Raw genomic sequence first — 15,289 nt, forward strand, 5'->3', positions numbered from 1 at the left:
TCCACTGTTCAAATTACTCCAGAAAGAAATGTATTACTATTGCAATAAAGACACTTGTGTTGGATTTATGTGGCAAGGTTTTAGTAACAGTGAAGGGGCTGCAGGTGTGGCCTCTGTGAGAAGACACCAGAAGTTGCCCCCATGTCAGACCGAGCCAGTTCCAGGCAGCTCCTAAATGGACCCACCGCGGGCCAAAGCTGAGCCTGTCAGTGAAGCTGGTGACTCCTCTCTGATAACGTATTTAAGAAAGGGTAAAAATGCTGCACAGCAGCTGTGTAAGAGGGAACAGTGAGAAAAATGTGAGAGAACCAGCCCTGCAGACCCCCAGGTCAGTGAAGAAGGAGGAGGAGGAGATGCTCCAGGCACCGGAGCAGAGATTCCCCTGCAGCCCGTGGGGAAGCCCATGGTGAGGCAGGCTGTCCCCCTGCAGCCCAGGGAGGACCCCACGCCGGAGCAGGTGGACATGCCTGAAGGAAGCTGCAGCCTGCGGAGAGCACACGTGGGAGCAGGCTCCTTGCAGGAGCTGCGGCCTGTGGAGAGGAGCCCAGCTAGGAGCAGGTTTTCTGGCAGTAGCCGCAGCCCATAGGAAATCCACGCTGGATAAATTAAACTTCCCCAAGTTGAATCTGTTTTGCCCATGACAGTAATTGGAAAGCAATCACCCTGTCCTTATCTTGATCCTCGAGCTCTTTCATCTTATTTTCTCCCCCTCTCCTGTAGAGGAGGGGGAGTGACAGCGGCTTGGTGGGCACGTGGCAGCCAGCCATTGTTAACCCACCACAACACTGCAAAAAGAGAATTTTGATCAATTTATACCTAATTACATGTAAGCTTTCATAAGGCATTTAAGTTGGAAAACAAATCATTGTTCCATTACATGTAGTAAAAGCTTTTAAACTTCCTATTCCACTCAATATGATTTTTAAGAACATATCTGACAATATATAATAAGAGCAAAATAAGGTGCAGAATTAGCATACAGCAAGGAAAGAACAAAATATGTGATTAATCACATAAATTTACAGTCTTATGTCAAAATGCTTTTGGGATTAATTTTTTTGTTGTTGTTTTTAAAAGTGGATATTTCAAAATACATGTCCAGGATACCTCAAAAGACATTAAAGATACTGTGTTTCTTTGTTTATTCTTTTAAGGGCAGACACCTCAAAGTTTAAGATTCTTCCTTATTCTGATTTATTTTCTTAGAGAATTACCCTGGCACTAACTACTCCACACAAGTTTTTCTTTTTTTGAAAGAGACTCCAATGATTTCACTGAACTCTAATCAATGCCAACAGGACATTAGGGAACAACTACAGTGCCCTTCAGAAATATGCTGCCATTTCAAAAATATCAAAGCTGTGCCTCTTCAATTCTGTTTGTGGATACCAATAAAGTAGTGCCATGAAGCTATGTAGAACACTGGCTGTTGAATCCATTTGTATTTTTATTGATTATCTGACTGGAAGAAAAGCATTCATTTATTAACAGAAATATAGTCTATTGTACATGTACCATAGCATTTTGTTGAGTTAATGAGATTAGCAAATCCACTTTTATCTTCTGATGTGTTCACTGATTGATGGTATGCTAATACTTCTTCATTTTAGACTGTCTTACAAAGAAAAAAACAAAGCTTAAATGATAAGTAGCATGGTTTTGTTTGTCCTTTTCTTATCTGCATTTTCTTCCTTTCAAATGTTAATAACCTTAAGAATCCAATCTTAGCATAAGCAGTCATTCATGGCCCTTTTCTAATTACAATCAATTGGCTCCTGAAATGGCATTGCCTGGAAAATATTCTATTCATGATTAAAGCAGTCTAACATAGTTATATTTGTTGAACATATTAAGAATATTCCTTGAAATTAGTTTTTGATTTTTAGATCATTTTGATCTAGATTGTACAATATACCTTTTTGATTTCAGTAGAATAAAATTGCTTGCCTTCTTCCTGAAGTCATGTGATAAAAGGTCTGCAATGGTAACAGGCATCCAAGAATCTTCGTAGTTTCTGAGAAATAATTGCTTACTGGCATATTTTTTATTTAGTATTGGAGGATTTTTTCCCCTTAAGTTGAGGAAAATAGACTGAGGTTACTCTGAGATAGCCCTTCAGTTGTGGTAAGATTTAATCATGGAAGTCACAGAGACACTAGGACTTGGGGAATAAAAGGGTAGAGATTTCAGTAGGAAAAAGTCACCAATTTTAATTACACTCTGATAGCTCCCACTCTACTGGAGCAAAGCTTAGGACTGGTCATGTTTTTCATAGCTGTTTATCAAGTGAACAGTAGAATAAGTATACATTGTTCTCTCATGTATCTTGAAAAGTGTTTACAAAAGTACTGTAGAGGGAGATTGAGACATCTCCCAGAAAAGTAGTGCTTTATTTAGGAAGGAGGAGGTCGACACAGCACAGTCAACATGGGTTCACAAAGGGAAAGTCCCGTTTAACTAATTTGATATCCTTCTATGATAAGGTCACTCAACCAGTGGATGAAGAGAAGGTGGTGGATGTAGTTTTTCTGGATTTTAGTAAGGCTTTTGATAGTGTCCCTCACAGCAATCTTCTGGACAAGTTGTCCAACTGTGGGATGACTGGGTTCATGGTGCGCTGGGTGAAGAACCAGCTGAAAGGCAGAGCTCAAAGGGTTCTAGTGAATGGGGTTACATCTGGCTGGTGACTGGTCACCAGCGGTGTTCCTCAGGGTTCAATTCTAGGGCCAGTTCTGTTCAATATATTTATCAATGATCTGGATGCAGGAGTTGAATGGACCATTAGCAAGTTTGCTGATGATACCAAGCTGGGAGGTGCTGTTGACTCTCTTGAGGGCCAAGTTGCCTTGCAGAGGGATCTAGATAGATTGGAGCATTGGGCAATGACTAATGGGATGAAATTTAACAAGTCCAAATGCTGGATTCTGCACCTGGGATGGAGTAATGCTAGGCACAAGTATAAATTGGGAGAGGAGTGGCTGGAGAGCAGCCCCGCAGAAAGGGGTCTGGGGGTGCTTTTCGGCAGCAGGGTCAACACGACTTGTGCCTTGGCAGCCAAGAGGGCAAACCCCATCCTGGGGGGCATCAACCACAGCATGACCAGGCGATCATGAGAGGGGATTATCCCACTGTATTCAGCATTGGTGTGGCCTCACCTTGGGTACTGTGTGCAGTTCTGGGCCCCACAATTTAAGAAGGTTATTAAGGTACTTGAATGTGTCCAGAGGAGGGCAACCAAGCTGGTGAGAGGGCTGGAAGGCATGTCCTCTGAGGAGCGGCTGAGGACTTTGGGCTTGTCTAGTTTGGAGAAAAGGTGGCTGAGGGGCAACCTCATTGAGCTCTACAGCTTCCTGAGGAGGGGACGTGGAGAGGGAGGTGCTGAGCTCTTCTCCCTGGGATCCACTGGTAGGATGCATGAGAATGGTTCAAAGCTGGATCAGGGGAGGTTTAGGCTGGACATTAGGATGCATTTCTTTACTGAGAGGGTGGTCAAATACAGGAACAGGCTTCCTAGAGGGGTGGTCGATGCCCCAAGCCTATCAGTGCTTAAGAGGCATTTGGACAATGCCCTTAACAACATGCTTTAACTTTTGGTCAGTCCTGAATTGGTCCAGCAGTTGGACTGGATAACCATTGTAGGCCCCTTCCAACTGAAATATCCTACCTTATCCTATCCTATCCTAACCTAAACACAGTGTTAACCACTGTTTCCCTATCAACTACTAGATGACCACCAGACCACATAAATCATTCTTTCCTATCTTTCTGCATTTGTACCAATATTAAATAATATACATGTTTATGGTATTAAACAAGGTTTAATGGAACTTGCCAGTTGTGAAAATTATTTGTAGGTCTTTCTATTACTGTGTTTATAATCAGTTTGTAAAAGCGATCCACGTAAAACATTCGTGCTATTGATAATCTTAAAAAAGAAAACAAGACTAGATTTTGTGAAGTTTTTCTAGAGAAAATCCACTTTTTTAGGCACCACTCATCTCAAGAGATCACCACTCACCTTGAGAAAGAAAGAAGAACAGCTCAATGGTTTGCAACCAGGTTTAAGGTTAGGACTTTTCCTGACTTTCCCATATTTATCCTTACTGACCTTCAGTGAGTCCCTTCTTCTGCACAAATCTGTCTGTCTTCACTGCCCAGGTATAAAATGTGAAGAGGAATGGATGGGAATACTGGTATACAGCAAATCTCATGGATGTATACTTAAGATCAGGAGGCATTCTAGTATTATGATGAAAAGGTCATAAATTAACATTTTCTGACAGTCTCAACTACAGCCAGGGCAATCATGTATCATCTTATTTTGGCTTACTTTCAAGTGACTAATGTATGGGTTTACTTCTTCACAGAGGCCTCTGAAGTTGTTTGTGTATGTAGTTGCTGAAATAAATATTTTATATAGTTAATGGAAGCAGCTGAGTTTTCTCTTACTCAGGGAATAGGGAGAAATTATGAAAAATGAAAGCATCTTGTGTGATCTATCACAGTCAAGCAAGAAAACTTAAACAGCACTACTAAGAAAACACTTGAAAGTAAACTATGATCAATAAGTGATTACAAAGAAGTGTGTGGGATAAATTTGAATATTAACTATCCCACAAGAAATTATAATTTCCTCATGAGAAAGAAAAGATACTGTATTGATATTCTGAAAATATAAATTTCAAAATTAGCATCATCTGATGATCTTTTTATTGTCACCATGACCTTTGGAATAGCCAGGTATATCACACCTGTTGGGTATTATAATACAGTGAACATGTGCTAAAGGTTTATATAGTATAGCCAGACAGAGGAGCAGAAACTAGTTTCTAGTTTAATTTCCATCAATATCCACCTTACGCTACCAAGCTGTTAGCACAGAAATGTTCTCCAGCACCAATTAAACATCATTTGTTTTTCTTACATGTTTGGAAATACAGAGGGGGAAAGACAGAATCCTAGCTTCCCCAGTAACTCATAAAACTATTTGACTTGATTTTTAACCACAGATATTACTGTGGGTTGAAAAGAGACCCTGGAGCTTAAGGAGATTTTGTCCAGTTGCTGAAACCCTAGGGCTTTATCTCTAAAAGAACCATATTTCTAATGGCTTCTTTGAGAAAAAAAAGGGCTTGTCTCTAAAGCTTATCTAAATGATACAAGCTTTTATTAGTAATCTGTTGTGTGGCATTACTGTATTTTCAAGTGCTTCAGTGTAACCATAGAAGCACATTTGGCTGTTACAGTGTTTGAAAATCAATAATTATGCACTTTCCATTTCTGTTGTGCACACTGACATTTTCAATACAGCTATGTTACACGCTGGGCTGTCATGAAGATGCTGGCGTAAGAAAAGCAGATGGAGTATTAGAGAAAGTCAGTGTGATTTCACAATGCATGGGACAAGGCCAGAGTTCTCTTGCTTAATATAAAACCTTGAACCAGTAAGCTCAGAAAGGGAGAAAGTTTGGATTAAATAAAAAAACAAAACCAAAAAACCCTATTATGAATCTTATTTTTTGTCAATTCCTGTAAGTTTTAAATGTTTAAACATAAATTGTCTCACAGTATCTCTGTGCCTTGTTGATGAACTTGTGTATCAGCTACTGGCAACAGAGAAAGACAGCATCCCTTCATCATGTATCCCTTCGTGTATCCTGAGGCGTAATGGCTGGGATTAGGTCAGCATTTGTAAACATGAAATAAGGTTAAGAACATAAGAAAGCAGTCAAAACACAGATCCTTCTACTTTAGTATCCCATCTTCAGCCGCAGCCAAAAGCTGGTGCTCTGGGAGGGCCATAGGAACCCGTAAAGCCTGCTGGCTGATCCCAGCCTCCAACCCTTTGCAGCTCAGGGAATTCCTGGGCAAAGTGTGATTCTTATGTAATTAATAAACTTTAATGCTTTCCATTCATGAACCTGACCAACCTGCACTTGAAGCTAAGCAAATTTTAACTATAGACACACTGTCTTCACAAAGACTTCTATAGCACAGCTACCTATTGTGAAAATAATTGTTTCTTTTTCTATGGTCCTGGGAAAATTACAAGAGAAATCAAGAGATCACACAATCTCTGCAGCAGGCTTTGAAGGAGAATGTAATATATTAGTGGCAGGGGAAACACTGTTGCCTTTAAATACAAGTAGAATTCTCTTACAAGCTTTCAGTTTATATGGATATAAGGTATGAAAAAAACATATTGCTGAGCAATTAGAATGAGTTTATGGAATCTTTATGAAACAGAATCTGCATATACCCATTAACAACTGTATATGGCAAACAGCAACCCATTATAATTTGTGTCTGACTTGATGGCTGAAAGTTGCTGATGTTTTTATAAGTCATGAATTTTTTAAAATTCTCAAAATCTGCTTTTGCAGTTTATCTTAATATATTCATGTTACTTCTTATGTGATACTTACAACTTTTACACGGAAAGTTAATAAACTCAAATTTAAATAAAAATGTGATATATACATTATGATAAATTTGAGATGCATTGTTCTATGTATTTCTATTATGTCATGTACATTCTAAAGTATTTTTTCCCAAAGGTAAACTATGGGACATGGTAATTAAAGTCCACCTTTTGCTTTTGAAGAGATCAATTAAGATGATTGGAAAAGAGGACAGACAACTGCCAACAAAAATTCTAAGTTCGTATACACTGACATTAGCATATTTTCCTTGGTTCTTATAAAAAAATCTGGAATACATAGGAACAATGCATACAGTGTTCCCATATATGTCTGGCAGGCACTTCTTCAGTGAAATTTTCCTGTAAGTCTTTTGTCCCTCTTTACTATTAGCCTTGTTGCTGCTGGGCTGTTTGATGATCTCCCACATCTTCACTCACTGTCTTTGTAGAATCTCCAGCAGCATATAAGGAACTTTGTCTGGTCCCAAATCCTGAGTTCACTTTCTTCTGTCTCTTTACTCTGAAATGAAATTTAAAAAAAAGTGTGACCACAACACTAAGCAGAAAAGCCAATTTAAGTTTAAAACAATTGCAGATCAAATTTCTTCTAAGAAAAAAGTTTCACTAGGAGACAGTAGAATTTAGATGAGAAAATCTTTCAGTACTGTTAACTTTATAGAACACATTGGATACTTTTTCAACTGATTCCTTAATAAAGAAGAAAAAAATATAGAGTTTCAAAGCAATTACTTGGAATTGTCTTTCACAGTGAGAAACAGCCTACACTTGCTTGCTTCACTTTTGATGACTAGGAGCCATTATTTATTGATTGACAGTTCTGAACTGCGGTACTATTGCTATTCAAGGTACATTTAAAGTACTTATATATAACTCATGAATCTTTATTGGAAGAAGGGAAAGTGGAGAATAGTGAAAAGGATCAAAGATATCTCAAATCCCTCATTTGACAGAATTCTAGCCACTAGTGCAGCATAATATCTTCATATTACATAAATACCAACAGGGAGAGATTATTTACAAAAGCATAACCATCATAAAGATTATCATTGAAACACAACCATGCTAAAAAATATATCAGCTTTTATAAATTTTGGGTTGATAAATCACATTCTCAATAACAATGTGCAGCAGAACAAGAACATCTACTCAAGCTGGGCATCAGAAACAGGCTACTACACTCTCTGGAATTCAGAGCACAGGGAACAGACAGTAACCCTGCACAGAACAACACAGATATTTATCAAGATTTAGGAGCTTAAGTAGTGCCCAAAGTAGCTACTCTACAAACTGACCCAAGAAGACTGCATGTAAGAGTGAATAAATCCTGGCAGATCTAAACCATTTCTGTATATTACTAGGTTTTCTCTCATCCATGGTTAATTGAAAATTTCCTGTGCTTTAAGATTAGGGGCATATATCTCCAGTTCTCTCCATATCATCTTTGCACTTTCATTGAAATCCTACCACAAGCTACAGTGCAATTCCTGTGTTTCTTGTCTTTTTTATATATCTTGAATAGGTTTTCAGAAAAGGGAATTCACAAACCCGTTGGTTTAATCCTGACTCTGGGACCCTAGAAGTCTTGTGAACAATGTCTGAACAACAAACATGTCAAGGAACCTGAGATTTTTTACCAAACTGTGGAACATGGTGATCTCCAGTTACTTCTTCGTAGCGGTAACCCAGTTCCTGGCAGTGTGACTGGGTTAGTCATGCCAGTATATACACATTGAATCTAATCTGTCTACTAATTAGAAACAACTATGTCTTAGAAAAACCCAGCATCACATGTCAAAAATCACTCTGGGTTAAGTAAGCTGCTGAAGTGTAAAAGCCTTTAAACTAGCATAGCAATGTGATTGCTTACAGTGTCATAGACCGCATGATGCTCCTGTCTACAGATGTCCACTAATCATTCCAAATACAGGCTGATCGCCAAGCCCTACATCAATAAGAATCAATAAGCCGGCAAATTCTTCACCCCATTGGACACACAAGACGAGGCTAATCAGAAACTTAGTTGTCACCACTGAATTTCACTGGATTTTTTTTGAAAAAGATGGCTGTTTCTTTTTTAATTACTTTTATTTAATGATTTCCAATAATAACTTTCCCTTATTAAAAATTTTAGATGTTCTATTAACAACTCCTTGTTATTAAAAATACTTGCGCAAATATATTAATGCAGTATCACTCATAGTTTTTTCCTTTTGCATTCATTTTGCTAATCTAAAATATATTAATCTAAACCAAAAATAAAATCCCTAAAACTAGAAACTGAAAGAGTTTTAAATTAAATTTAAAGAAAATAAACTAAAAATATATGAAAAGTATTAGCTGTAACTGATGGCTATGGGCTTAAATTACCTCTTGTTCCCCTGGGAATACACATAGTACATTTTCAAGACAATCAAGTTATTTGTTTTTAATATGTCTAACTTAAACATTTTAGAAACACTTAATCTGGTGTTTCTAGATGTCATGTTAGTCTACCCAGCATCTATAAAACAGTAAGAGAGTTTCATTCTGACTTCTATTTCATAATCAAATTAATGCAGTTACATATATAAGCTACTACTAAAACCAGTACGTGAATACGTAGAACAGTAAGCTTTGGATGTTTATACAAAAGCATACACACTTGCCAGAAAACAATAGCATATAGACAATCTTATTTAAAGGACTTGTCCCAATCTGTAATGAATTACAAATCTTAAAGAGTGCCCTTTGACAAGCTAACGTACAACAACTTCCTTTCATTTCCACGCTGGTTTACAACAGTCTTCAAACACCTCCTGTAAGAACCTCTAGGATCACTGCTTTATGGAAGGGAATTTTTGCCAGGCTATAACTGGAGTGTGTCATGTGTATGTCAAAAGGGTTTGACTCCATCGCTCTTCTCTGCTTGCAAGATATCATTCCTCTGAGTAGTTCTGCACTTCTGAGACTTCAGTGTGTGTATTCCATGTGATGGCAGTAATGAATAGTCTATTTAAATGTGAACATTTAGGGAGCTTGTGCCATAAAAAAATTAGGGAAATCTTTCCCTTTGGTAGTCTGCACCAGCCAACCTTGACGACGCCTGACATTGAGGGAAGGATGGGGCAAGAAGTTGTTCTGTTGTGTCCCTCAGCCACGTGATGGAAGGGCACTAGGAGCCAGGTGAAATGGGAAATGTGTCTGCTTCCAACTGGAGCGTGCCGACATTCTTCAGGGCACGCAGGGAAGCAGTCAATTGCACAAGTGCCCATCCTGGTTGTGCAAAACCCGGTCAGCTCCGCAGCTCGTGCTGTTGCTCCAGCCCTCCGTTCCGCCAGCACTGAGAGTGAGTCAAAACTCCTCTGTATGGGGAAGGACTTTCAACTGCATTCCAAATTATTGCTAGACAGGGACTAAAACTGTAGAAAGCCTAATAATAAAAGTAATGTGTAACTGCTCTAGACAAATAAATAAATAAATAAGTTTGGGGTACAAATGAATAAGCAAAATAAAATGCATGGGCTTTGAACTCCAGATAAAGGAGCAAAACATTTTAAAGCCCTTTTCCTAACAGCCTACAAACAGAAAATGCTATCAAAGTCAGCTAACAAGATCATGAAAATGCACAGGCATATAAAAAGGCAGCATACCATATGTCCACCAATATCTAGTACAACAGGAACATTAAGAAAGCCATTAAGATAGTGTCCCCATTGTGCCCAGGTATACAATAACATATGGTACATTTCCTGCTTCACTGTGCATTTCCTTGCTTTCATTGTTTAGCATCACTAATTTAGAGCTCATTTAATATAGTTTGTGTGTGCAGTTCTCTGAAGAATATTTTAAAATTCTTCATTGCTGCTTAAAATGAATCTTTTTTCAGTGCAAGTGCACAGTAAGTATTAACATAAGGTAGGATTTTTTCCAAACCTTAATTAAATGGAAGAGCTAGATAGAATTATTTTAAGGTAGCTACACATGATACTTAAATTATTATTGTCTTCTTATTTAAGTCCTCACACAATTTGCTGTAATGATGCTACAGAGAGACATTACAAGGTTGTTGTTGGTTTTAATCAATGAAGACTTCCCAAGGACAGATGTGGATATCTCTCAGCAGTGTAGATTAGAGGCAAAATAATAAGGGACTAATGTAGCAGTGTTAAAGGAAATACAACAAGAAATATAAGGTGACTATGTCCTGATAAATGTCCACCTGTACATGTGGAGAAGAGAGGGAAACCAAGATGTCTGAAAGATTTTTCTTCTTCATGGACATTTATTCTCAAAACCCTAAAGGTTAAGGAATCTCAGGATTCCCCAAAACAAGATGAAAATTATTTGTAAGACACATTGCCTCTCTGTTTGGTATTTACAAATTCCACCTGTCTCCTAGAAGAGATGAACTTTCCAATGCTAGCTCAAGCATACCAAGGTTCCTACTTGATTTCAAGACTCCTTATGGAAAAAAAAAAGTTTTCTTTTCAGAAGAGCATTGTTAATTATCTTATCTGCCTTTCTAAAAGATTCCTATACTGTTTCATGAGTTTGATATAGAAAATGAAATTAGAATGAAACTAAAAAAATCCCACCAAATTCTCAGATGCTTGCATCAGAAATGTTTAGATCAAATAACTGATTAGATCAAATAATTAATATCCTAATATTTAATTTTAAAAGATAAAGGGTGAGAGTTCACTTAATAATAATAAAAAATAATAAGATCAGTCCAGATCCACTAAGATTTGCCATTTACTGTCTCACCCATGACAGTGGCGCTATGCAGTACTATTTGAAAAATCATGCATTATTTATTTCCAGGTGTGGATGGGGAAGGAAGGGATCTCGGGTATGAAACCAAATCAGAATGAAGAAAGGAAATAATTACAAGCTTGAGTTAGTATCTTCACTGGTATAAACTATTGCTCAATTTTAGACATTTATTAATGCCTAAAATAATTAATATTCTGAGTGGAATTATAGGTTCCTGACCAAATTATAGTAACACAGATTTATGTCAGCTTCTGATTTAATTAAAACACATTTGCCATTTAGCGTTAGGGGACTGTTACAGACCACGAGAGAACATATGGATATTGAATTACGTTTTATATCTTTACAAGGCAGAAATTGCTTAGACCCTGTGTAAACTCATCCACTATGCAATTCCAATTTCTAAAAATACTATATGGGCTCTCAAACAGTATAACTTTTTCTTTAAATCTTGTGTTTCCTTTGAGAGCCACAAGACCCCAGGTCATGTTTTTCTGTATTTCTCATTCAATTATTTTTACTTCCTTGGAACTCATGCAAAATCATGCTTTTTGATTTTCCTTAGAAGAAAAGGTTTGTGTTTTGCCATATAATTATATCCCCTTTTAACTTCAAAATTTGTCTCACAATGAATTTCCATAGTACATTTCTGGGTACAGTGTATTAGAATAGCTACCACTGAAACTTTTGCTACTGCAAACTAGAATCAACACTTTGCAACTGAATCACTGTAGTCGTACAGATCAGAACCTGAAATTATTTCTAAAGATACATAGTTTGAGTAAGTCACCCACTTTAAGAATGGTAGAGGATGAACATTACGCAGTGGGTACCTAACAGAGAAGGACTCCTTGAAACACCCATTCATAAATTCAGGTGTTGTTAACAGTGAGGTTTTCCAAAAGAAGAATCATTCCCATTTATATCATAACAATTTCTCTGTTCTGGCACATAATAAGAATTAAGATGACCTTTAGAAAAGGTCTGTTTTTTCCTGAATTGTTTTTCCTTAATTCTCAGATAATCACACATTTTTTCTCAGTTGACTTTGCCTAATAACATCTTTCTTCAATTCTAACATTTTAGAATCTGATCATGCCAGGCTATGGTATGCCCAAATAAAATCAGTTTTCTGAAGAAAATGCTTCCTTTCAACTACATGATGGAAGAAAAATATATATCCACTCTCCTCAACAAAATGGACAGGAGAAATAAATAATTTTGACTTTTAGGGAACTGACAGTAACCTTCTGGCTTTTCTAGTTTTGATTTTTCGAATACTCTGAACCTACTGGAATGAACTAGAATGTCCATATCATCTGTGTTTACAGTGAAAGAATGCAGAAAAAAGCACACTTTTCACAACTTGCTTGAAAAAGCTTTTTTTTCTACGTCCATCACTATTTATCACTCATGTAATTCTGCCAATAAATATGTAATTCTTTTCATATTACAGTAATGGAACAGAAAATGTCCTTATATTTGAATACAAAGCATACTTCAGCTCTTTTCCTATTGCTAAGCATACGTTAAGGCTAAACACAGATTGGTTTTGCCATTCTTCTCTGCAAATCATTGTGTTTGACATTCACATCACAAGCCTTCAAAATTTAAATACATTGAAAAGCAAAAATTGAAAAGGAGATGTCAGAAATATTGATTAGTGATCAACACAATACAATCAATATGGTTGGGGTTTTTTTAATAGGGTCAGATTAAAATAGAGAAAAGAATAAAACGAACCATGAACTTTTAGCTAAATGACTTATTGTTAAAGAAAACAATCTAAAGTCTACCTGGGAAAGTAGATACTGTAAGCAGCTATTTTAAGACTAATTAGATAGTATGAGACTTATTTGTGTAATGTGGTTTAATATTTCTTTACAAAATATCTTATGACTTCTGAACACAGGAACAGTTCTTCTAGTCCCACAGAGAAGAAGATATCAATAGTATATACACTCCTTTCTGTATTAAGAGGTGTGATTTGCATGGAAGGCTTTTTGTGGGCATTTTTTTTAACAGCTGAAAAAATGATAAGAAAGTACACTTGGCACAAGCTCTTTTCTCAGTCCTTTTTTATACATTAACATTCACTTTTGACAGTAATATTTTCACCTACATAATCTCCAGGCCAATAAAAAGCATGATCATTTCCCTTCCGAGTAATTACATGGCTGCCAGCTTCAATTTAGTTCCATTTACCCTTTCAGAATTCTTAACTTTTAACAGTTGCTCAACATGCATCTTCATTACTTTCCTTTTACTTCTTCCAGGTATGAAAGGTATTCAACTCTGTAGCAGACATTAACTTTCCTCCCCCTTCTCGCCTTACCCACTTCCTATTCTCCGTCCAAATTTGTCTTGAAACTAAGTGGGCTGTCTTCAGAGTCATGTCAGGTAGGTTCTTTGTTATGTACTGTGTTTTTCGCACTGAAAAAATTGCACTACCCTAATACTTAAACTGAAAATGAAGTTCTCTTCAAAATAAGGAAAAAGCCATGTACACTCAACAAAATCAACCATTTAGTTCCTGAAAAAACTACTCATTATACTGCAGTATCATTCAATATTATGCCTCCTAGTTATAGTCATTGAATGAAAATTATATGAGAGTTCTGGGAAGCACTGGAGAGTTCTGCCATACACCATGTTCTGCCTTGGACCATTGCCCCAAACACTGTTCGTCTTTGACAGTATTAAAGTCTGATATCTCTTGAACCGGCTGGAGTAGAAACAAATACTGTACATCACTGCTGTGCTGTGATTACAAGCTTTGCAACAATGAAAACATTTCTTTTAAAACTTCTAAGGCTGAGAGATAGAATGTGAATGTGCACATTACAATTACTTATTCTGCTCCCTTCCATTCCTCCCAGCTTCAAATTCTGACATGACAGTAGCTACTATCTCACAAGCTGTTAAAGGTAACATGCAGCTAGAAAATTATCTAACTGGAAGTTTGAATCTCGGCTTTCAAATATCACAAAGCACTAATCTTTAGCTCTGTGGTTTGTAAGGTTTTGACTGCGGAAATCATTTGGGAGCTGAAGTGAAAAGCAACAAATGGTGATGGTAATCTGATGATGTGAAGGTTTCATTATCTTAGTGCCTACCATGTCTGATAAAATAGTACAAGTGCTCTCAGGACCAGTAAAATTATCTTAAGTATGCAAACAGCAGAGGAAAAGCACTGATCCCTAAATGACAGTAAAGCAGACAAATACAAAAACAAAGAGTAAAGCAGTTAAAGACAAGAGGTAAAACACAATCAGATAAGACATAGAGCACTCTTCCTTTTTTTCCTTGTCCATTTTTTGTAACAATGTTTTATTTATTTACCAATGTGTTAGAATAACAAATTGGTATTTGCCAAATACAATTCATAGATCTGTTTTCATAATGGGAAAAAATAATAACATGTGTTTTCTGAACTTTTGGGTAAGAAAAGATGCCTGAAGTTTTCCACATCTCAATCACATTCACATTCATAATGTACCTAATTCTCAATACAGTTCAGGACACGTTGACCTATTATCCACAAACTCCTTTGAAAAGTCTAATTTTAGTGTCTCTGATTGTGACAGTGCCAGGACATAAGCTGTGTTTCTATTGTCTATTTTTCTGGCACTCCTCCAGCATTCTGAACTGTTGTATGAGGAATGTTTGAGGATACATGCCTGCTTAGTACTTTCAGGATGCTCTTACTGACGTGTTGCCCAGCAATTCAAATAATCCCTTTTGGAACCAGCCAATACACTCTGCCTGAGTAATCTCTTAAGGCAGATTCACAGCAAAGAAGTCCTCAATCATTTTTGTGACCCTTTGTAGACTCCCTTCAGTATGTCCATGTCTTTCTTATACTGTGGTCCCGGAAATGAACCCAACACTCCTGATGTGGTCTCACTAGTGCTGAGTAGAGGGAAAGGATCACCTCCCTCAACCTGTTGGCCATGCTTATCCTCATGTTGTTGGCCTTCATTGACTTGAGGGTGCATTGCTGACTCATGGTCAGCTTGTTGTCCAACAGGACCCCCAGCTCCCTTTCTGCACAGTTGCTTTCAGCCAGTCGGCCCCAAGTCTGCCCTAGTG

General features: G+C 37.3%; 1 protein-coding gene across 4 annotated transcripts in view; it reads right to left on the reverse strand.

The window, feature by feature from the left end:
- Positions 1 to 636: 636 nt before the first annotated feature.
- The window catches only part of CCDC102B (coiled-coil domain containing 102B), a 176,283-nt gene continuing 161,630 nt past the window's right edge, over positions 637 to 15,289 (reverse strand). For 2 of the 4 annotated variants that reach the window (XM_069778884.1, XM_069778885.1), the window contains exon 6: positions 6,857 to 6,941. Coding sequence is in view for 1 of the 4 variants with exons in the window: in XM_069778886.1 (XP_069634987.1) it covers positions 6,852 to 6,941 (90 nt within the window). In the remaining 3 variants the exon portion in view is untranslated. Of the gene's footprint in view, positions 6,942 to 15,289 lie in introns of all 4 variants that reach the window. The other 2 variants (XM_069778886.1, XM_069778887.1) reach the window with 2 other exon arrangements.

This window comes from Haliaeetus albicilla, chromosome 3, assembly GCF_947461875.1.
Source record: "Haliaeetus albicilla chromosome 3, bHalAlb1.1, whole genome shotgun sequence".
Taxonomy (NCBI): domain Eukaryota; kingdom Metazoa; phylum Chordata; class Aves; order Accipitriformes; family Accipitridae; genus Haliaeetus; species Haliaeetus albicilla.